The sequence below is a fragment of the Leopardus geoffroyi genome, chromosome B3, assembly GCF_018350155.1.
Source record: "Leopardus geoffroyi isolate Oge1 chromosome B3, O.geoffroyi_Oge1_pat1.0, whole genome shotgun sequence".
NCBI lineage: Eukaryota > Metazoa > Chordata > Mammalia > Carnivora > Felidae > Leopardus > Leopardus geoffroyi.
The window spans coordinates 136,956,320-136,979,592 of record NC_059337.1 but is presented as its reverse complement, the minus strand read 5'-3'; the positions used below and the strand labels follow the sequence as shown (position 1 = coordinate 136,979,592).

The 23,273-nt window shown below is 57.8% G+C and overlaps 2 protein-coding genes across 9 annotated transcripts in view; one reads left to right on the top strand and one right to left on the bottom strand.

Annotated features, from left to right (window-relative positions):
* The window catches only part of ASB2 (ankyrin repeat and SOCS box containing 2), a 42,535-nt gene extending 31,338 nt beyond the window's left edge, over positions 1-11,197 (top strand). For 3 of the 4 annotated variants that reach the window (XM_045451937.1, XM_045451938.1, XM_045451940.1), the window contains 3 exons: positions 6,776-7,340; positions 8,138-8,291; positions 10,548-11,197. In XM_045451937.1, coding sequence (XP_045307893.1) covers positions 6,776-7,340; positions 8,138-8,291; positions 10,548-10,684 — 856 coding nt within the window. In that variant the 3' untranslated portion in view covers positions 10,685-11,197. Of the gene's footprint in view, positions 1-6,775; positions 7,341-7,608; positions 7,763-8,137; positions 8,292-10,547 lie in introns of those variants that run through there. The other variant, XM_045451939.1, reaches the window with a different exon arrangement.
* A 2,923-nt stretch (positions 11,198-14,120) lies between these two features.
* Positions 14,121-22,791, bottom strand: FAM181A (family with sequence similarity 181 member A). 5 transcript variants are annotated; one of them, XM_045451934.1, is made up of 3 exons: positions 22,704-22,791; positions 19,697-19,877; positions 14,121-15,511 (listed from the first exon to the last, which is right to left on the bottom strand). In XM_045451934.1, the coding sequence occupies exon 3, from the start codon at positions 15,422-15,424 to the stop codon at positions 14,546-14,548; it is 879 nt and encodes a 292-aa protein (XP_045307890.1). In that variant the 5' UTR covers positions 15,425-15,511; positions 19,697-19,877; positions 22,704-22,791; the 3' UTR covers positions 14,121-14,545. The 5 variants fall into 5 exon arrangements, with proteins under 5 accessions (XP_045307890.1, XP_045307891.1, XP_045307892.1 ...); XM_045451935.1 differs by lacking the exon at positions 22,704-22,791 and adding an exon at positions 20,478-21,554; XM_045451936.1 differs by lacking the exon at positions 19,697-19,877.
* Between the last annotated feature and the right edge of the window lie 482 nt (positions 22,792-23,273).

The following is a 23,273-nucleotide window of genomic DNA, read 5'->3' as shown; positions in this document are numbered from 1 at the left end:
GGCTCCATAGCAGCCCTGGAGGAGAGGGACTCAGGGGGCCCGGAGGCAGAGGTGCGCTAGAGCCGACTCGAACCCGCTCATGGGAGTCGACTGTGCACATGAGCAGCCTGAAATTGGCCATGGTGGGAATGTTTACACCACGGAAATTGCTGGCCACAACATATCAGGGCCCCCTTTGCTCCCCATAGAGCCAGTTGTTAAACGTGCACCACCCCCAGCTGGTGGGGTCACAGAAGACTCTCCAAGGAGGCAAGAGACCCCCAGCTGCATTTGAAGGACGCCGGGGCTTGGCAGTTGCCACTCAACTAGCATTTTCCAAACTTCGTTCACAGACTTCCTTCCTGATCTCGGGCGTCTCTACCCTCATTGCTGAGTATTTTCTTCTGAAGACATGTTTACCGAAAATCTGTTTTCAGAAGGAAACATCCATCACACTACTAAATTGCTAAAGTTGCCAATTTACAACTGATTTAAAAAAAAAGCTTTTTACATAAAATTCCATCCCGTGTACCCCAGACGACACACTCTGGGAAACACAGCCTGCCATCAGACAGAGAGAAGAGGGGAAAACACAGACTGTGTGCGTTGGTGGGGGTGTTGGCTGTGTTTGCTGAGGCAGAGGGAGAAGGGGGTGAGAGTGACATCCCAGAGAATGAAGTGGAGACGAAGAGACGGATCCCCACAGCCCCAGGCCCTGCTGCGCAGGCCGTCTGTACCTAAGGCCACCCAAAGATGCCCTCTCCACCCAATCTGTCCCCACAGAGGAGACCCTGCCTTCTCTGGACCTCAGGGCAGGCTGCAAGTCACAGGGACCTGGGTTTGAATCCCTGCTGAAGCCATGGGGCATGTTTCTGAACCCCAGAAAGGTTTTCCTCTTCTGTAAAATGGGCAATAGTTACAGCTGCCTCATGGGGTTGCTGTTAGGACTAGTGCAATGGATATATGTGGCTTATGGAATGGAAATAAAGTGCCCAGCAGAGTGCCAGGCACACAGCAGGGACCCGGTAGGTCTGTGCTCACTCTCTCCCAGGTTGGAGGAGCCTTCATTTTTTAGTGAAGCCAAGAGACGGGAGAAAGCACCAAGTCAGGCAGTGGTGACAGGCAAGACACGTTATTTCCCTTCTGCCCCGGGAAACAAACATGGTTTATCTTGGAGAGAGAGATCCCAAGAATGCAAGAGAAGGAAGGGGCTGGAATCTCCAGGCCCATGGGATCCCTGTACTGGCCTGTAGAGCACAGTCATTCTGGGCTATTTGTTAAATGACAAATCCCAGAACCACTAAACCAGAATCTTCGGGGGTGGGGGCGGGGGCGGGGGGGGGGGGCGGACTGCTAAGCCTCTACCTTTGAAAAGCTCCCTGAGCCAACCAGATACAGCCCATCTACACCTTTGAGGGAATCGCTGATCTCATACAACTCCTGATTTTGTAGAGGAGAGAGACGGGAAGTGGCTTGCCAGAGAGTGGCAGGGCGCGGACTGTCCCTTGGCATCCTTCGATCACACCCAGATGCCTCAAGTGGACCCCGATGTTGGCAGTCTGGCCCCAGCTGAAGGAGAGGTTGAAGGAGCAGTGGGTGCACCTAAGGATGACTAGGGAGCAAGGCGGGTCCTCTCCGGAACCACCTATATGGACAGTTTGTGTTCCCCCCCAAATCTGCTTCGGATTCATGACTCTCAGAGCGATTTCCCTGGTTACCCACCCTCCATTCCCAGGCCCCATTTCCCTCTGCTCCCCAAGACTGAGAGGAGCCAGGCCCTTTTTGAGGGCTGCCCAACAAAGGTTTAAAGCCGCGTTCCCAGCAGCTTCTGCCGCAGGGCCCATGGCCAGGCAAGTCCCGGGCACTTCACTCCTTGGGCATGTGGCATTAATGGCCCTCTCCGAGCTGACCTCCCATGAGCCGCTCAGGGATTTGATGTGACATTCCATGGGCATTCCGCTCTCGGCCACCTGCCAAAACGCCTTGCCCACCTATAGCATGGAAAGCAGAGCCCAGTAGCTGGTCTCTGTGCTCGCCAGATGATGCCATCTCTGTAGCACATTTAACCAGAGGCCTTATCTTCTATTTCATTTCCAGTTTAGCAAAGGCACCTTATGAGATTAAAGCTCAACACCAAAGATAGATTTAAAAAAAATTTCTGTTGTGTTTTTTTGTATTTGAGAGAGAGGGACAGACCACGAGCGGGAAAGGGAGACACAAGATCCGAAGCAGGCTCCAGGCCCTGAGCTGTCGGCACAGAGCCCGACGCGGGGCTCGAACTCAAGGATGGTGAGGTCATGACCTTAGCCAAAGTTGGACACTTAACCCACTGAGCCACCCAGGCGCCCCACCAAAGACAGATCTATTAAGAAATGGTTTGTGTTGGACAAGACCAGGTGCCCCAGACATCTTTCAAACTGAATTTAGAATAGCAATAAGACCAGAGATTCTCAGTCTTGGCTACATACTGGAGCCCCACCCGCACCCCACTAAAGGGCTCTAAAAACCCTGATGTTTGGGCCTCACTCACCCCAGAGATTCTGATATAAGCCGGCTGGGCTGGGCCTTCAGGGTCTCTAAAAGCTGCCCAGACGATTTCACCGCACAGTGTGGGACAGAACCATTCTTTTAGGGTGCATTTTGTCGCTGGCATACAACTTACCTTTTGGGCCTCGCTTCTGATGCCCTTGTGTTTAACTATTCTTTCTGTTTTACTTCTAATCTCTATCACCTTTGCAAGCCACTTAAAACTTTTTTTTTCTTTTTGGAAAAAGGGAGGATAAAGAACATCAAATACATTAAATTAAAAGGCAGCTTATAAGGCACATTCACAAGCAAGTTAGTATCCCTATTAATTAAAAGGGAACTCTGGGGCTCCTCCCTAGACCTGCTGAATCAGGCCCTGGATGGCAGGGCCCAGAAGTCTGCGTTGTGGGGATCCGCTGAGCTGTTCTGAGTCCTGATGGAGAGCTGGCGGTTTGCACCCCCGCTCCAGCTCCTAGTACCTCGGGACAAGAGGTACACATCCGCCTAGAAGGGTCCCTCGCGGGCAAGAGTCCTGCTGTGCCCTTGGGAATGTCCACAGGCAGATTCCTCCACTGGTGGAGTCTTTTCTGGCTTCAGCATGAGCATCACCTGGGCTCAGAGAAGAGGCAGTCTCTCCCCTCCAAAATACACACACACACACACACACACGGCAGGGTCACCACAGTGCAGCCCAGTGGTTTTGGCAGCCGAGCCATCTGTGGGTGACTGACTCCCTTGCGAAGGTCTAGTCTGCAATCAAATTACACCCAACGCTGACAAAGGTCACTCCACCGTGACCTTGTGACCCAGAATGCCCGCGTGCTGCGTGTGCAGGGCAAGTGGGCTGCAGTCACCACGGTGGTCAAGACACCAACGGCCACTGTTTATGGGGTCCCTACTACTCGAGTGATCTCATTTTATCCTGAAGACCAGCCTCAGGGAAAGGTATCAGCGAATTGTGTTTTGTAACCGGGGCAGAGGGATCCCACCTTGCTGGGTTGTTTCGACGAGTGAATGCGAAAAAGTCCTTAGCTCATACAGTGATTTCCAGGATAAATGAGGTCAGTGAGTAAAGTACCTTGAATGGTGCCTGGCACAGAGCACATGCTCAGTAATATTATTTAGGAGGGTGGGGTGCTCCCAACAATTCACAGGGGCTCCCTAAAGGGCAGCTATCATCGTCACCATCGTCATCATCACTCTTGTGATTAATTACCTCCTTGTTACACACGTGGCTCAGAGAGGTTGAGTGTGACAGGCCTGAGATGGCCCAGCACCGACAGACGACACCGGTGGTGTAACCCAGGTCCACAGCCCCATGTGGGACCCCACACCGCCAGGGGCAGCTTGCTTTGACTCAAAGCTCTCTGCTCTGTTCCCTATCACTGGGCTAAAATTCAGGCAGGACACTGGAACCAGGGCAGCAGTCTTGAGGACACCAGAATCCTGGGTGGGGACCCGGGGCCTGGAGAAAAGACAATGAGGCTGTCTGGGACAGAGAAAGTTGGACTCATTTACTGGTGGGTCCTAGAAACAAGGCGGGGGGGGGGGAGCAGTTATTGTGACTGGGGTCCAAGGTCACCTGCCCAGCTGCTGCTCTAGGCCTCCTTGAAATAGCCCTGAGCTGGGTCTGGTCTGGTCTCAGGGCTTAAGCTGGTGGGTGTGGCTCTTGCCCCAGGGAAGGGAGAAGTGGGGGGGGGGGGGCGCAGGGAACCTGGCCTCCCAGACACCAAAGGTTCTACTGGGTCGTGGTCAGCTTTGTTCCTCTTCATGAGGTACATTTTGAGCCCTGTGGCCCCAGGACCTACCTGTGCGAGAAGTAGAGAGACTCAGATCAATGGGATCACCTCCTCATCCTCCAGCCCTCTGTCCCACAACACGGGCTGGGGAAAAGAAGTGATGATTTGTGGTAGGGCCGCCAACGCGGCCACTCCCTGGGGCTGGGGGAGTGAGGCATCACGGAAAGGCCTGGCCTTGGGAATTCTGGACACCTATATTCTGCCCTGGCTTTGTCATCCGCCTCCAATCCAATCTCACCCTCTTCCTCACCCCATGCCCGGGGCCTCAGTTTCACCCCCTATAAAATGGGAGGGCTGGACAGGCTGATCTCCAGACCCCATCCTGCAGGGCATATTAGTTACTCTGCGAAGTCCTACGGAAGCGTACATTAAGATGACTTTATTGTGTTATTAAGATGACGTTTCTGGGACTGTAGACGACGCTAGTCATGTTCCCACATTCCTGCCGCTTTCCCCTGGTTGGGCAGGGCATTGCTGGAGGCCAGCTGTGACCTGCCGGGGATGCCAGCCCCATCTGGCCAGCGGCCCCAGGGCAGTCTCTCTCGCTGTTCCTTCCCGGGCTCGGGCATGCCACGGCTGTTAGGGAGCATTTGTTGGCGATGGCTGTGGTCCAGGGCGAGGCCCCAGCCCTGCCTTTGACCAGCACCTCTACAGAGTGAGGTCAGGCCTCCTGCGCCTGCACAAATAGAAATTAGGAGGCAATTAGCCCCCCTGGGTGTGTGAATTTCCTTTTGAGGTTTTAGGGGCAGATTTGAGGCAAACACGGCGTCACTAACAATAATAATACTTTCCGCTGAGATCTTAGCAGGAGATCACTGGCATGAGATTTCCAGGAAGCCGCAAAGCCAGCATGCCAGGAGGCTGAGAGGCATGGGAACAGGCCTGGTGGCACCTGCTTGCCTCACCACGGCCACCTCCTTGGTGGCCACATGGGGCTGGGAAGTCACCTGTCAGCCAAGGGTTGGATGGATTGGGGTCAGTGGCGGAAGCTCGTTCTTGCAGGTGGCAGTGGTCTAGGGGAAGAGAGTAATACAAGGGGTCAAGAGCCCCCAGAATTGCTTTACTACCTTTGATGAGTTGCCTCCTCTCTCTGAATCACATCTGTCAAAAGGAAGGTCACAGACCTGCTCAGGCTACCCCACAGGGCTGCAGTGAAGGTAAACTGGGGCAGGCAAGTTAATGCGCGGTGACGCCAAACTCTGTGACCTATCAGCTGTCACCCTGCCTGCGACACAAGACGTACGGCAGGGGTCGAGAGTGTGGCCTGGGGAATCAGACCGCCTAGGTTCAAACCCTGGCTCCGTCACTGACTGGCTGTGTGTTCTTGTGCATGCAAGTCACATACCCTCTCTGGGCTTCTGTTTCCTCATCTGTAAACTAAGATAGCACAAGTACTAGCTCACAGGGCTACTGGGAAGATATAATAGATGAATGCGGATGAAATGTTAAGAGCAGTGTCTGATTCAGGAGAGAGCAAAGCCAGGGATCACAGGAATCTCCAGCCTCAGCAGTACCTGACCAACCCTCTCCAGGCCACAGGCAAGGCAGACAGCCTGGGAGAGACTCGAGTTAGGCTGCAGGGAAAGAGGTGTTGAGACTCACAGGAGAGGGGAAGGGACTTTGTGGTCACCAAGGGCTGACCGGGGCCGAGCGCAGGAGTGGTCCACGCCAAATACATTCATCCACTCCTGTCCCCCAGGACCTGGGGGCTCCACAGAGATGCAGGACGGCGCAGCCCTGGGGCAGGAAGGGGGTACATTTCTTGGTTTGCCTTTCCCGATATACGGCCTGGACAAGTCCGTCAACCTCTCTGAGCCTCCAGCTTTCTCATCAGCACAATGGGAATGATGAGACGGACTTTATGGGTTGTGGAAAAGATTAGACCAAACTGTGTTTGTAAATCCTTTAGTTGTCTCCTGGGACGCTGTGAGCTCTCGGATAGGACTGTCACTGTCCCCCTATTCCCCCGCCCCACCCAGGCAGGGCAGGTGCCAAACTTCTAGCTCCAAATTTCACTACGGGCTCCACTGCCTCCTGCATCAGGTCTGTGGGCCTTCCGGTCCATTCCTTCAGGGAATGAGCTGGGAATGGGGAACACTCTTCACCCTGAAAGAAGTCAGCAGGAAATTCTTGAAACCACAGGCCAGTCGGGCTGAGGTCTTTCAGAGCTAGGACTTCCGGAGGCCATGGGCTCTGAGAGTGAAGCCTAGCTCCACCCCTTCCTGGTTCTGTGACTTCGGGAAGGTGGTCGAAGCTCTCGGAGCCTCAGTTTCCCTGATCTGCAAAGCGGGGATAGCCGCAGACCCGTCCTTCCCAAAGCGGTCATTGTGGGACCGGCTGGCTCCCCGGCGCCCCCCGCTGGTGGGCCACTGCCTCCTCACACGGTAGTCCCCAGCGGCCCGGCCTGGACCCTCGGCGCCCCCTGCCGGCCGGGCCGCCCCGTGACCCCGGCTTGCCCGCCCCACCCGCAGGATCGTGCAGATGCTGCTGCCGGTGACCAGCCGCACGCGCGTGCGCCGGAGCGGCATCAGCCCGCTGCACCTGGCGGCCGAGCGCAACCACGACGCGGTGCTCGAGGCGCTGCTGGGCGCGCGCTTCGACGTGAACGCGCCGCTGGCGCCCGAGCGCGCGCGCCTCTACGAGGACCGCCGCAGCTCCGCGCTCTACTTCGCCGTGGTCAACAACAACGTGTACGCCACCGAGCTGCTGCTGCTCGCCGGCGCCGACCCCAACCGCGACGTCATCAGCCCCCTGCTCGTGGCCATCCGCCACGGCTGCCTGCGCACCATGCAGCTGCTGCTGGACCACGGCGCCAACATCGACGCCTACATCGCCACGCACCCCACCGCCTTCCCCGCCACCATCATGTTCGCCATGAAGTACCTGTCGCTGCTCAAGTTCCTCATGGACCTCGGCTGCGACGGCGAGCCCTGCTTCTCGTGCCTGTACGGCAACGGCCCGCACCCGCCCGTCCCGCCGCCCTCCAGCCGCTTCAGGGACGCGCCCGCCACGGATAAGGCGCCCGGCGTGGTGCAGGTAGGCGGGGGCGCGCTTCCCGGGCCCAGCACGCGCCAGGGTGGCCTGGTGGCGGATGCCCTTCGGAGCCCCGGGGGTGGGGGGCGCATCGCGGTCCGCACACCCCGCAGGCCGTGGAACCCCGTGGCCGGCGGGCTTCAGAGGCAGCAGAGCTCAGTGGCTCCCGTGCACGGGTTGCGTCCTTTGTTTGCTCCCCGGTCTGGGGGGATTTAAGGAAACAACAGCGGAGCAGGGGAATGTGGGAGACTGAGGGGTTCATCACCCACAGCAAACCTGCGCCCGGAATATGATGTTGAATGACCCCGATGGGGATGGAGGTGAGAGCAGATTGGCTAAGAGCAGACGAGGTGCAAAGAGGGACCCAGAGGCAGGACGTGGCCGTGGTGGTGACTTAAAAAGTCCGAACTTGAGATGAAAAGGAGGTGAGAAACACCCTTCTCTTGGAGATCAATGTAGTGGTTAATGGGAATCGTTGCAGGGCCACTTGCTGCGTGCAAAGAAGGTGATGTTCACATTACCTTAATTCTCGTAAGAAATAACCCTCCAGTTGTCATAGTCCCATTTTCCAGACAAGGAAGTTGAGGCTTAGAGAGGTGGTGTCCCAGCTGCCCGCCTTCCGCTTGTGGCAGCAGAGGCTGTGTTGAGGGCCGGTAGAACTGGTTCCTGCCATGGGCGTGCCCAGTGTCCGTCCTCGAATACACCTGCTCTCCCCGGCCTCGGGTCCCCCGACCGATGTGCTCACAGAGGCGCTGCCTTTGGTCCCGGGTGCCCCGGCCACAGTGTGTGATGTCTTCCAGTTCTGCGAGATCCTGTCTGCCCCGGAGATGAGCCGCTGGGCAGGGCCCATCATCGACGTCCTCCTGGACTACGTAGGCAACGTGCATCTCTGCTCGCGGCTGAAGGAGCACATCGACAGCTTCGAGGACTGGGCTGTCATCAAGGAGAAGGCAGGTAGGGGCCGTTGCTGCTGCTGCTGGAGGGGCACCCTGCCCGATTCAGGCCCAGGACTCGGGGCACGTGACTGTTACTGACATTTAACGAGCACCTACTATGTGGCAAGCTCTGTGCCGCGTGTCACATAGAGGGTCTCCAGGACTGTTCTGTGACTAGAAGACTGGCCCTCAGAGAGATGATGTCGTCATCTGAGCCAGGGTCTGCCCGCTAGTTGGTGGCATCTGGGATTCAAACCTAAGTTTGACCAACCCCGGGCTCTCTTTGCCAAATCGAGCACGTTTTAAACGGCTCCAGCTCACCGAGGGGTACTGGGACTTTCAGAGTAAGTTGCCCCTATGTGTGGGCCACTGAGGTAGTGTGGCGGGGTAGAGGAGGGAATAGTGGTCTCGGGCATTTCAAACGGTAAAGTGCATACAAAGCTCCTGGGCATTTCGTTAAAAATGCAGATTCTGACTCAGCAGGTGTGGGGCAGGGCTGCATTTCAGCTTGCTCCCAGGTCTGCTCCACAGACCGAACCGGGAGCAACACTGTGGCCTGTCCACTGACCGTCCAGGTGCCCCACCCCGCAGTGCCCCACCTCTCCCTGGCCACCTTCCTCCTTGATCCCCGTGCCCCGATGAACCCAAACGCACTGTAGGATTTTTCATTTGCACGAATGCCTGCCTGGGAAGCACTTGCGTTGGACCTTTGATCGAGTTACTGGGGCAGCGACAGCGGAGGGTGGTGGTGACTTGCCCACTCACCCAGGGCACAGCTCTAGAGGCTCTCTAAACATTCAGCAGAATCATTGGCTGCTATCACGGTGATCCTCGGCCACTAGAGGACCGCGGAGCAGTCCCTGCTTAGATGTTGGCCCCACCCCTCCCAGTCCCCTTCTGCCCTCCCTAGAGAAGGGTAACCGCTCGCGAGACCTAGTGCCAGGGACAAATGTGCAGAACCCTTCGGTGTGCTATAAACATTTATTAGCAGGTGGTACAAATAGTTCTTAACCAACACCTGTTGTGGTAACTTTAAAGCCCACCCTCCATCTACAGAACACTCTCCACGTGCTTTTTCGTTTAATGCTGTGATGTTGACATTATTTTACCAGACGGAGGGTGGACAGAGGCTCTAAGAGGCGGCAGGTACCCCAGAGTCTCCGAAGCCAGCCAGGCCAGCGGCCCTGTCCTCTGCTCGCCAGTGGCCTTTTGCCTTCCTCCTCACAAACTCAGTCTTCACTCAGCTGAGAAAGGGACTGAGCTTCCCGGAGGGGAGGCTCTGTCCTAAGCGAGACCAAGCAGCCAGAAATGCGTCTGGATGGCATTTGAGCCACCTGGCCCCTCTGCCATTGTTTCCACATTCCCTCCGCATCCCGAGCTTCCCGGGATGGCCACGGCCTCCTCGGCTTGGCGTTGCTGTTTCCCCTGCTTGGGATGTCCCTACCTCCCTTCTTCGCCTGGCAAATACCTGCCCACCCGCCAAGACCCTGGTCAGATGGCACCATCTGGTGTGGAAGCCTTCCCCACAGTCCTGGGTTGGTTCCTCTGCATCCCTGGCGGGAACACGGGGCCAGGCAGCCAAGGGGTCAGCATGTGTTTGTTGAGTGAATGGATGGCATTCTTTGATTCAAGAAACCCCTCGCCTGTGCCAGACCCTGTGCCCAGGACTGAAATAAATTGCCCCATCACCAGACGCATCAACCCCTCTTCCTACCTCACCCCTCCCCCTCAGCTGAGAAAACTCCGCTGTGTGAGATATCCCGGGAGGCCTCCCAGGAGGTGGCAGCCAAGTGGGATTTGGGGACGTGTGGGGAGATGCCCCATTCCTGCCCCCACGCTGGCCTGTCTGCACTGCCAGAGCTCAGAGCTTAATTCCATGCATGGGGGCACTTAAGAGGTCGAACTCCCCGACCCCTTCGCTAAGACTGCGTTGGGGGGTCCAGGCTGTGTATATACAGGAAGGAGGGCAAGACGAGGGGGCTGGCAGATCCGGCTCCAGGTGTGCCCCCCGCTACGTCCTCACCTGTGAAATGGGTTTGTACCTGCCCTAGCTGCCGCCTTGGGCCGTGCGGATCCATGAGGGGCGACGAGGCGGGAGCTGCCTCGCCAGATCTTTTCAGTTGGCAGGGGCCGGGGTTTCGGAGCGTGGTGGGGTCCAGGCACCCCCCTCTTATCCAGTCATATCGATTGGGTGTCTCCTACCTGCCAGCAGTCACAGGCAAACTCTGCTGCTTGCAAACGACACGCTGGCACTTCTCTTTCTCCCCTTTCCCAGAACTCCCGAGGCCCCTGGCTCACCTGTGCCGGCTGCAAGTGAGGAAGGTGGTTGGGAAGCACCGCATAAAACTCCTGGATGCATTGCCCCTCCCGGGCAGGCTGATTCGGTACCTGAAACACGAGAATACCCAGTAACCAAGGCCGCGTGGAGGAGTCGCTCCTCCGACTGTCACTAAGCCTCAGGACAGCCGTGTCCCCAAATCCCAGGGGGCCTGATGGCAGAACGAGGCCGTGGGTTGGCCTCCGTGGCAGCTGGGGCAGCTGCCGTGACCTCACCAGGTCTCTGGGCCAGAGCTTTGCCCGGACCAGAGAACACAACGTGTCAAGTGGGAGAAAAACTCGTGTTTGTTTTCAACCTGATGAGTAGAGCCCAGACTTTCTCTGCCGTTGGGAATGGCAGAGACCCCAAGGGCAGAAGTTGCGGGGGGCGGCAGGTGGGAGCCAGCAGGGCAGCCGCAGCCCCGCCCCCGACGCTTTCAGGGATGAGTCTGCCTTTCCGAGACAACCTGCCACCGGGCTGTCCCGGTCCCCTCCCACTTTGTCTGTAAAACTCTCCACTTGACTCCTGAGCTTTTTTCCTGGAGGTGTGATCCGGCGGGGGTGGGTGGGGGACCCACTTGTCAAGTACAATAAATGTTGCACAGATGACACCTTGCCCCGCGAGGTCCCTCTCACCCAACCCCCTCCTTCCCACGGGGCCTGGGGTCTTCGGCGCTGCTCTTGGCGGGTGTAGGGGTGGGGCAGGTGCTGGGACAGGGTGCACGACACCTTTGGGCTTCTGAAAGCCACAGGAGAGCCGGCAGCTGGAGGAGAGGGGGCAGCTTCCTGCTCTGTGAGCGGAGCGGCCTGGGGTTGGTTTTTCTGTCCTGTTTCAATCACCGTGGAAACGGGAGCAGCATCGCAAACAGGGCTCCGTGTCTACAAGCCTCCTGACACCTGGGATTGCCTCGCACACACATGTTTCCTGGCAGCTTGTCCTCGCATCCTGCTCACCCGTTTGCCACAAAACTTGAGATACCAGGAAGGAAAAGAAATCTGAATACGGGCCACCGTGAGCGAAGGTGCTGGAGGGGTGGCCACTGTCAACCCCTGCAAAGGCACCGAACCGGAGGCACGAAGCCTTGTCCCCTCTGCTGCCCCCCGGGATCCTCACGTGGCTCTGTCGGGGAAGCCAGGCATTTTCGGGAGCCCCCAGCCCATTTTCAGGTGGGCATGGTTATGACACCTTCTTGGGATGCTGGGACGCACTGGGTTCTTAGAATACGAGTGCTCGTCAGTACTGGTTGGTCACAGGCACTGGTCAGGGCCCCTCCTCCCCAGGTGTCTCTCCCCAGCCTTGGCCTTCTCAGATCCCGGCCCCTATTCCCCCCCACACCCGCCCCCCAACCCAGAAGCTTAAGGATTAAGCTGGGCTGGGGCCTGTTCCCAAGGGTCAGTTGCGATTGGCCGGTGCTCGGGTTGTGCTTGGTGGTTCCATTTCTTGACCGCCCCTGCTCCAGAGAACGATTTTGGAGCCACAGCCCTCTGCAGAGCCCTCCTCCCCCACCCCCATAGTTGGGCCGCAGAGATGTCTCAACAGCATCACCAAACACTAAAAATCCTGAAAGTGGTTCTGGTTTGTGCGCACAGCACATGGGACGTTAGTGCTGGAGATGTGAGGCTAGGAGGTGAGTTCCCGGGTTTCACTTGGAACCAGCACGACTTACTTTTTTGTTCAGGGAATCCTCTGCTGCGGCTGTATTTTTTAAACCACAGCTTTCCCACATGTGTTTGCCCCCAACTTGCTTCTGCCTGGGGAGTCACGGCGCCCTGTGCTTCTGTCCAGCCGCTTCTTAGTAAAGGTTTCTGCTTCCAGACAAGCCTCCCTGCGTTTGTATTCATGCATCACTAGGGTGTCCCCTGGGGAAAGGAGCCCAAGAGCGGCTCGGACAGCTTTCTGAGAAAACACGCCTCCCTGGGCTCTGTTCCTCCCCGGGGGGAGGACAGTTGGATGGCCCAGATGACTAGGGGAGGCGACTTTTGGCGGGTGCGGCTTTTGTGTCAGGTCTGTGACACTCAAGAGTACCAGATGCTCCCATCATCCCTACGACAATCTGTCTATTTTCGGTCATATTTTTTCTGATAAGGAAGTTTTGGCCCAGAGAGGTTAAGTAACTTGCCCGAGGTCACAGAGCCGGTAGGTGGATCAGAGCTTCTAACGCCTTGCTGTACCGTGTGGAGGGGCAGAGCAGACCGGAGCGGCCTGCGGCGAGCGTCCTGATGCCTTACCCTGTGTGCTAGATAACGACTCAGAACAAGTCTGCTGGCATCACGTGGCTTCCGTGGCTCTCAAGTCCTCCCAGACCATCAGACAAACTACCAGAAACCCACTGGCTTCCCAGGGAGCCGGCCGCCCTCCCATAGAGATGCTCCACTCCAGGGGAATCCTAGAGCAAAACCAGGCAGAGTAGGAAGGGCCCTTCCCAATCGCTAATCCTGGAGCCTTGTGTTAGAAAGGATTCCGAGGTCGTATCCGGCCCCCGAGGGAGAGTGACTATGACTAGTTGAGGACACCTGCCTTGGGTGCAGAAATGGCAGGTACCTCAGTTTGCTATCACTGACCTAGTCCCCGGCTTTATAGAGTGGGGAAACCAAGGCACAGAGGGAGATGAACTTTCCAGCATCATGCTGCTAACTAGGGGACTGCAGTCCCCAGCCAGGGCTGGGCCTGCACCTGTCCCAGTGGTGAGAACTGTGCTTTGATGAGGTCTGTGTGCTCTCAGCCACGGAGCAGGTTCACGCAGCAGAGCAGACCCTGGGCCGGTATGGAGGCGCTTGCCTCTCCAATGGCTTTGCCCTTTAGGCAGCATCAGGGCAAGACCCAGGGCCACTCCCTGCCACCAGCACCCTGCTCTGTGCCTTGTCACAGGGCACCTGGTATGTGCCAGGCCCAGGAAGGGGGCCATCGGCAGGTTACCCAGGAATCTGACTTAGCCAGAGACTTTTTTTTTTTTTTTTTTTTGGCTTGTCCACAGGGGGCCAAGCTCCAATGTGTCCTGATTTTCTCTCTGGCCAGGGTCGGGCATGATTGCCTTGGCCCAGCCTCTGCTCTGAGGCCGTAATCAGAGTGGAAGGCATAGCAGAGGGGGACCACTCTCATCCCACCCCTCACGCTGCAGGTGGGGCAAGGAGGCCCCGGGAGGAAAGGTCCAGCACCACATCGCATTGCAGAGCCAGGACTCCAGCCCCACCTCCTCTGGTACCGGCCTCCTTATTCTCTAGAGCACTGTGGACCATCTGGAGATACGGGCCTCCCTCACCCTCTGTTCTTGGACCTGGCAAGCAGAGGTGACTCCCCGGTGACTCCTCTCCACCCTCCTCCCTTTGAGTGGAGCTGCCGGCCCGCAGTGTCCATTCTCAGACACCGTGGAAGTCTTTGGGTCATTCCCAGCCACCCCCACAGTCAGCCGCCTCCCCTAAGCTGCCCTCTCCCCGGGCCCAGCCAGCATTTCTTAACCTGGGGACCATTCAACCTCATGACATCAAGATGTGGAAACTGCAAAAGAAATGTCTTTATTCTTTTAACCTTCTTAATATTTACAAAAAAAAAAAAAAAAAAAAAAAAACCACCTCGAAAAGAACAGAACTGAGATTGGCTTACATAGTGGGTGGCAGGTGAACAGACGTGTAACTCTGGCTTCTGGAGCGGCTGGCGGGCCGGGGCAAAGCCCCGCCGCACAAGACTGGCACGAGGACAGTGGGATGCTCTGCCGGGCTCTGGTCTGGTTGGAGAGGGGCCGGCAGAGCCCGGCCCCACAGCTCCCAAGGCAAGGGCTGACTTGGTGCCTGCCGGAGAAGCCACTGCCCCAATCCTGTCCTCCCCTCCCATCCACACACACAAAGGGAAGGTTCCCAAGAGGCCACGCCACTGCCCAGCTCGCTCCTCGCACGGAGGGCTCCCTGGGCCCCCAACACCCCTACAGGCCAGAGGTCGGAGCCGAAGGCTTCCCAGCCCGGCTAGAGGTAGCCAAAGACATTGAAGATGGGTGGCGGTACAGCCGGCTTGGTGGGGATAGGCTTCAGGACCACGGGTCTGTACACTTTCTGCCCCGGCCCATCCACATCCTTGCAGAAGTGGGCCAGCTCCCCGGGGGAAGCCGGGCTTTTCCTCCATAGGCTCAGGCCGGGGACCGGGCTCTGGGGCAAGGCCCCTGGAGGACCTGGGTAGACCGGCTGTCCATGGTACTGGAAGGGGCAGCAGCTCCAGGCATTGACACGGCCCACCAGGGCGACCCCAGACATCTTGAGTGGCTCCTTTTCAGCCGGTGCCCTTGGGGATGCCGGCACTGGGGCCGTCTCAGGATCCAAGGGCTCCAAACCTTTGCAATGTTTCTTACCCTCATAGGGAGGTCCCTCCTTGGGGCCCGGCCCCCCCTCCAGCCCCAGCGGGTAGCTGTGGGTGGCCCGAGGCTCTTCCCAGAAGGAAGCGGGCAGCTGTCTTTTCCTCATGGGCACCTGGCCAGGCCTGGCAGCTTCTGGGTTCTGCCCCTGTAAGGTCTGCTCCTTAGAGAGACATTCCTCCCTGTACGGGTTCCCCAGAGCCTTCTCCTTGCAGCCCCCACCCCCGCCGGGACTGGAATCATGGCCAGAATCGAGGGGCAGCCTCCCTGGCCGGTCCTCGGGTCCCCTTTTCAGGTGAGGCTCCGCCCCTCTGCCGGGGAGGCCCCGAGGAAGCCGGGAATACTTCTGGGAGAAGCGTTTGAGCTGCTTCTGCAGGTACTTGCGGTGGTCCACTGAGCGGCGGCAGGGTGCAGACTTGTCCAGGGCCGCCTTGATGTCACTGGATGCCAGGTTCACAAAGTTCAGCAGCATCTTTACGTCACTGTCGTTTGCCATCACCAGGAGGCCACTGCATGGGGCTTTCCATGAAGCGGGTGGGTTCTGCTCGTGGCTGGCAGCTCCAGGGGAGGGCACAGAGCTGACCTGGGGGGACACACAGGCCATTGGGAGTCTCTCCGGGCACCAGCACCCAGCCGCCGCCCCCCCCTCCCCCGAGGCCGCAGGGCCAGCGCCCCTTAGCCTGAAACACAGTCCTGGGCACCGGGCTGCCCATTCAGGCCGCTGAGCATGCATTTCCTCAGCATCTGGGAGGAAACACGCGGGCCCACTCAGTCCTCCCAAGTCTGGCCCTCCCCTGCAGCCGAGGCTCAGAGAGGCTGGGCGGCTTGCCCAGGGCGGCCCAGCCACAAGTGGCATCGCTGGGGCCGGAGCGCAAGTCTCTGCGTGCCCAGCGCACCGTGTCTCCCACACACCACGCTGCCAACGTGCGCAACTTGCCAGCGAGGTTTTTATTTTCTGAGCCGAGGCCACCGCTCCACTTTAGAGCAAGGCCAAGCCCCTTCTCTCCCCAGTGGTGATGCCCTCCCCCTCCCACCCCCGCCCCCAGGCCTGCTAGCTTCAGCCCCCCCCTCTTCGGCGCCCACGCTCCACCCCCGGCGCTCACGCAGGACAGGCAGGACCCCCGTCTGGCACTCAAGCCTGGGCCTGCCTGGCGGGCTGATCTCAGACTGTGGGCAGCGGGGCTCCCCCGCAGAAGCATCTGCAGCAATTTCATGCCTCCTGGGCCACCACCCGAGGCCCCTCGCCCCTCCCCCAGGCCCCAGCCTGCCCCACGCCCCCACCCAGCCGGCGGGAGCCGCCTGAGCCTCCACACTGACCGAGGGTGCGGGCCGGCCCCGGGCCCCCCGCCGACGTGGCCTGGCAGGTTCCCCGCGGCAGACCTGGGCCAGGCCCGGCGTGGCCGGCGAGCTCCGTGCGTCCGGCTGGAAGCAGTCGTGCAGCCCTCGAGTGGGCTGGATGGAGGACGAGTCCCCGGCGCTGGGGGGCCCCTCAGGCCAATCAGGAGCGCCTCTCCAGATACAAAGCATCCCAATCAGGCGGCAGCGCCCCGTTCCCACATTCTTTGCCGTCACAAATTGTCACCATGGGGACCATCACAAAAAAGACAGCTCCCAAATGCAATCATTTCCCGGTAAATTTCTACCCTTCAGCCCCTCCTCCCCTTGACCTCGGTTCCCTGGTTTCTCGAGGGGGCAGTGCGTGTGTGTGTGTGTGTGTGTGTGTGCATGTGTGTGTGCGTGCGTGTGTTTAAAAAGTCCAGGATTGAGGAGGGGCTGGGCCCAGAAGAGATGGGCTTGCATACCTCCCCCAAAGACTCCAGGCCTACAGCTGCCATGCCCCAGTGCAGACAGACAATCGGACGGGGTAAGCCGGGGGCGGGCTCTTTCCCCTCTGTCCTTGAGTGTTGAGTGTCTCTCCCTCTCCCCCTCCCGCCCCGTTCCTCTCTCCCTCTCTGTCTCTGTCTGTCTCTGTCTCCCTCTTCCCAGCCCCCTCCCGGAGGCACCGGCCACTGGCCAGCCTGTGAGGGCAGGCGGCTCGCTGATGTCGGGAAAGGTAGCCGGGGAAGGACTCCCTAACGAGGTGCTGGGATATCCATGGGAAGGGAGCCGGAGCTCTCAGGAATCTTGTCTTTATGTTTGCTTCCTCAATTGAGCTGCACAAAGCCTGAATTGCCCATTCAGCGCGGCCGGACAAAAGGCTGGCGTTGCACGGTCCCCTTGCATTTGTAGTCAAACAGTTAGGGACTTAAATCGAGTCGTCATGATGGAGAAAGAGGTGGACAAAGCCCATAGAATTGCCATCAGCAAACATTTTCCTGTGTCATATTAGCCAGTCTCCATGGCTCCCCCTGGCCTGGGGACAATGGCACAAGTTTGCACACTTGGCTACTGTCACCGTGCCAACGCCGGCGGGGCCGCAAGCGGGCCGCTCTGAGCGAGCGAGGGAGCCCTGCGCTGGCCGCTGGCCCTGCCCACTGACTGGCCAGAGGGAAGGTGAGGCCGCGGGCGGAGGCAGGCAGATCGGTGCAGCCTCCATGCCGGCCGACCTGGGCGGGCCCCGGGCCTCCTGCCTTTCTCTGCTCGGCCTCCTTTCCCTTCCACCTCTTCCCCTTCCCGTCCTTTCCCCCTTTCCTCTTCCAGCGTCTCCTCTGGTCCTCCGCTCAGCTGAACGGCCGGGCCGGCGGCCTACACCCCACCTCTGTAGCACGGTCTGTGATGCCAAGGACTCCTCTCTGAGGTCCCCTCGCCCGCATGGGAGCAGTTGCAGGGCAGGCCCAGGGGACTCACCCAGGAGGATGGTCCCACCCCCTCCTGCTGGCCAATAGACTGCTGCCGCCGGCCACGGTGGCCTGGCTTCAAGCCACCTCCCTCTCTGGCTGGAGGGTCCCTGCAGGCCAAATGAAGGGTTTGGAGGAGAGGGCCCTGTGCCCACAAACCGGAACTTAATTTAGGGATCGGGGATCCGGCGTGGGATCCCCCGTGCCCCTCCCCCTGCTGAGGCAGCGGGGCAAGCAGGGGCTGACATGGAGGTGTTTCTGGACTGGAGTCTCCCAACCGCTGTCCATCCCCCGCCCTGGACAGCGGCCCCTCTCCGCGGCCGCACGACGGCTAAGTCATCGTTGCTCTAAGCGCTGAGAGCCGAGGGTTGTCTCTGCAGCGGAACCGAGCCCAGCCTGACCGGTACAGGCGGGAACATCCTTGCTCCTCCGAACTGGCCCTGCACAGGGCTGCCCTGAGGTCACCGGGGTGGGCCCCCTGCTTGGGGGCCAGATCACACGGCTCGGCTAGTGTTCGAATCCCTCCGTAACCCAGCGCTGGCCCACTTAACCGCCTTCTGCATCATTCTCTGCTGGGACGCTGGCTTCAAACCATCCCGGCCCATTCCCACTGTGGCCTCCTGCAGGCTCGGGGTCTGTTCCTGCTGCAGCCCCCCGGGCTTTGCTCGCCGGTGACGTCGTCCCCTCACTGCTCTGCCAGTAGCAAACCCCCGAGGCCAGTGAACCTTGTGGGGTCTGAGTCCATAGCTTAAAAACTCATTCCATAGTGCTCTTATATGGGCTGTTTTTCCTGTGTGTTCTTCCTACTTATTGAGGAGAAAGAAAAGAAGGGAGGGAGGGAGGGAAGAAGGAAAGAAGGAAGGAAGGAAAGAAGGAAGGGAGGAAGGGAGGAAGGGAGGAAGGAAGGGAAGAAGAAAGGGGGGGAGGGAGGGAGGAAGGAAGGAAAGAAGGAGGGAAGGAAGGAAGGGGGAGGGGGGAGGGAGGAAAGAAGGAAAGAAGGAAGGAAGGAAGGAAGGGGGAGGAGGGAGAAAGGGAGGGAAGAAGGGAGGAAAGTGGGAGGAGGGAGGAAGGAAGGAAGGGAGGAAGGAAGGAAGGGAGGAAGGAAGGAAGGGAAGAAGGAAGGGGGAGGAGGGAGGAAAGGGGGAGGAGGGAGGAAGGAAGGAAGGGAGGAAGGAAGGGAAGAAGGAAGGGGAGAGGAGGGAGGAAGGGAGGAAGGAAGGGAGGAAGGAAGGGGGAGGAGGGAGGAAGGGAGGAAGGAAGGGGGAGGAGGGAGGGAGGGAGGAAGGAAGGGGGAGGAGGGAGGGAGGGAGGAAGGAAGGGGGAGGAGGGAGGGAGGGAGGAAGGAAGGGGGAGGAGGGAGGGAGGGAGGAAGGAAGGGGGAGGAGGGAGGGAGGGAGGAAGGAAGGGGGAGGAGGGAGGGAGGGAGGAAGGAAGGGGGAGGAGGGAGAGGGCAGAGGGAGGGAGGAGTGAGGGAGGGAGGAAGGAAGGGGGAGGAGGGAGAGGGCAGAGGGAGGGAGAAGGAGGGAAGAAACTGATACTTGGTCAGCACCTTATATGTGCCAAGAGCTGCAATCAGTGATCACATGTAGAAGACCCCACCTGACCCCGCGACAGCTCACCGAGGGGAGTACTGCTATGAAGGATGTGAGACTGAGCTGCTTTCTCAAGGCCTCACAGCCAATAACTGGCAAAACTGAACTTGAAGCCAGGCCGGTCTCCGTGTCCCCTCTCCCATCCGTATGTTTGTAGATCCAAAATGAAGTCTAACCTCCTTGGCCTAACCCAGAAAGCCTTCGGTAATCTGACCCCTAACCGGGGCCTGGCGCAGGGTAGTTTCTCACTAAATGTTTCATGAATCACATATGTTGCCCACTCCACCGAATGGAAAAACTGCTGCCTCTATCTGTTTGTTTGTTTACTATTTGCCCCACCCACCCATCTACCTCCACCTGAGTGAGCTCCGTGAAAGCAGGGCACAACTGCTCATTCACCTCCGAATTTCTGTAGAACGGCCTCGGCACAGAGTAGGACTTAGTGAAGGAGCCTGGTGACGGCTATTGTTGCACCTGACAACAAATCCTCGGTGTTCCTTCTGGACGGTGGGTGTGTGGAGAACAGGGAGCACCGTTTCATAATTGCATCTCTCCGCACCAGACGGGGCCACTGAAGCACCTGTTAAAGGCACATGAGCGGGGCTGACTTGAACTTGAGACTTCCTTCCCCATCATCCGTCACGGATGCGGGTCTCTGACCTGCCAGCTGCGCCAACCCCTCCTCAAGATTATTTACATGGTTCAGTGTCAGGGACTTCCGGGTTCTAGTAACTCCACTCAGCACCTGCGTGCGGGGTCCAGAGGGCACGGAGGAGGGGGGCTTCCTTTGCTCGCTCCTCTGTCCCCAGTGCAACGTGCTGGAGGGGAGACCAACTCTTAACAGCCATCTTCTGTCCACCCATCACTGGGACAAACACCGCAACTTTCCCTGGTTTCCCAAACTACCTGGAGCCACCCATCCAGAATTCCTGGATGTCATCTGACATAACCCACTTCTAGAATTCAGCCAACACAGCTGCAGATTGGAACCAAAAGTGAGAGGAGGCAGGTGACAATGACATGAACCACCCAGCCAGAGGGGGAACCTGGAAGGTCACCTGGGGCAGTGGACTTTCAAACTGTGTTTACACAAAGAAGCCCCTTAAACAGACTCCTGAGAGAGTCCAATATATGAAACAGTGGCAGGGATGTGCTAGGAGGGCAGATTTCTTTTACACACCCAAATGCGATAATTTCCACTTATTTTGAAAACAGATTCACACCAGGAGAGTGTTTTGATGACCTAGAACTTCAAAATCAGGAGTTGTGGATTACAGTCTAGTATCGGCCATATTTTGCTCTGGTTGCAGAACCTATAGAAATCTTGACGTAAAGAGATAAGAGGCTAAAATGGTAAATTTTCAAAAGTCTGTCTTGCTATCTCAGGATAGTCATCAAATGAAAACGATTCCCCGAGAAGCTTTAGTATCTAGTCCCCTGGGGCGTTAACCAGTTAACTGCCCGGGTTAACGGGTCTAGTGTGTTGGCTTGTGAGTTACAACTCGTTTGGGTGTGTGTTTGTTAGTACAGTTTCTAGCACGTAATATTTTCAATCGCCAAAAATAAATTTTAAAGACAATTTTACGTTTCCACACCTCTGTAGAAAGTTCCGTTCCAAGAGATGGGCCATCTTCCCGTTTTAGAGGTGAAGAAGAGAGGCCGGGCAGGGGAGATGATTCACCCAAGGTCAGGCTGTTCTGCACCCTGACATCTGCTCAGAGCTCGGCCCCAGCCAGCACTCACCACTGGATCAAGGTACATGACACGTAGTGAGCCATTTGTTCAATGGACAAGGAAACTGAGGCACAAATTAGCATGGAAACTTGCCCAAGGTCGTCTGGTCAGTAAATGGCAGACCAGGGACTGAGATGCCGGCAGCCGGGTCCAGACGCTTGGTCGTGACCATTGTATGATGCTGCTCCCTGCTGACTATTAACTAACTCGCAGGCCCCGACTCCCTCCTGGGGGCTTAGCTAACCCAGAGAGCCAGGCACGCCCCTCCCGACCTGGCGACTTGGGCCTGACCATCTCAACTCCGGAAACACACAAATGCCCCTTCAGAGGCACAGCGGCACGGCCAGCACCTCGCGGACGTGTGACAGACATCACAAGATGATTTATGTAACCCCCTTATATAATGGGAGTATTTCTATCAAAGACTGGCCTGAGGCAGGCTGTCAGCTGTAATCAGAACAGACAGGCCTTTCCACTTTTCTTGGAAAGAAAGGCATTGGGTTGAAATAAACCCCTTTGGCTGCCAGGCCGCCAGACTGGGGGCTTCCTGCCCTGGTGACCTCCTCTCACAGCCAAGGCTGAGCACCAGCATGGCGGTGCCCTCAGAGCAGCTGGAGACCTCGTGATGCCTCACAGCCCTGCTCCCCAGTCCCCGCGCCCCTGGCCGTGGCCCTACTGCAGTGGCAGAGACAAGTGTCAGTGTGACCGTCTTTAAGGTCGAGCTAATAGCAGCTCGCTGGCAGACTGGACAATGAGGATTAAGAGAGATCATCTGGGGAACGCCGGGGTGGCTCAGTCGGTTAAGCATCCGACTGCAGCTCAGGTCATGATCTCACAGTTTGTGAGTTTGGATCCCACCTTGGGCTCTCTGCTGTCAGCACAGAACCCAATTCGGACCCTCTGTCCCCATCTCTCTGCCCCTTCCCTGCTCGTGCTCTCTCTCTATTAAAAAGAAATAAACAGGGGCGCCTGGGTGGCTTGGTCGGTTAAGCGTCCGACTTCGGCTCAGGTCATGATCTCACGGTCCGGGAGTTCGAGCCCTGCGTCGGGCTCTGTGCTGACAGCTCAGAGCCTGGAGCCTGCTTCAGATTCTGTGTCTCCCTCTCTCTCTGAGCCTCCCCAATTCATGCTCTGTCTCTCTCTGTCTCAAAAATAAATAAACATTTAAAAAAAAAAAAGAAATAAACATCGGGGCACCTGGGTGGCTCGGTCAGTTAAGCGTTCGACTTTGGCTCAGGTCATGATTTCACAGTTCAGGAGTTCGAGCCCCACGTTGGGCTCTGTGCTGACAGCTCGGAGCCTGGAGCCCTGCCTCGGATTCTGTGTCTCCCCCTCTCTCTGTTCCTCCCCCACAAGTGCTCTGTCTCTGTCTCAAAAATGAATAAATGTTAAAAATTAAAAATTTAAAAAAAACATTAAAAAAAAAAAGAGATCATCTGTGACCAAGCCCAGTACAGTGCCTGGCTCAGAGTCTGTGCCCTTCCCCCAGCTCTGCCCCTCTGGGCTGGGTCCACAGCTGCCCAGGGAAGCCCAGCCTGGGCACGGCTCACCCATAGAGAGGGGCTGATGTGGCAGGAATAACACAGCAGTCATGCCTTTACGCCCCTGTCGGGTGATCCCCATGGACCACTGCCCCCCACTGATCCCAGCTACTGTGCCACATGTCTGTCACCTTGCCTGTGACTCCGGGAGCCTTTCTGGTGCGTCTCTTCACCCAACGCAGGGCACAGCCAGGAATGAAAAGTCCGTTTCATCTCAACTGCCAACTAGGATTTGATTGGTGATGGCTGGCAGGTGCCCTGTGGAAAGATTCCGAGGGCCCCGCAGGCCCGGCAGTTAGAATGCCCTGATCAGCTAGTCATGCCTTCTGTGGGTGCGGATGGAGATGGGCTGGCTGGGTGCCAGGTGTCCCTGCCTCCAGCTCCCAGTCACAGGCTGCGAAGCCAGGGTGTGCAAAGCTTGGCGTTCTGGTAACCCGACCCTTGGGATTTTAATCAAGGGAACAGAGTCCCAGAGAAAGACTGATCTTCTAAGTCCTCAAGCGCTCCCACTTCCCAGACCAGAGCTCATTGACTCGGTGCAATACACAGAGACTAGAGTGGGTAGGCATTTTGGAGAATAGAGGCACTGAGACGTTTAGGACAATGGAGAGGGGAGGTCGCCATGGCAGGGCGTGGGGGCAGAGAGAAAGTTAGGAAGAACGGTTGAAACCCTCATGTACTTCTGCATGCAGTAGGCACAT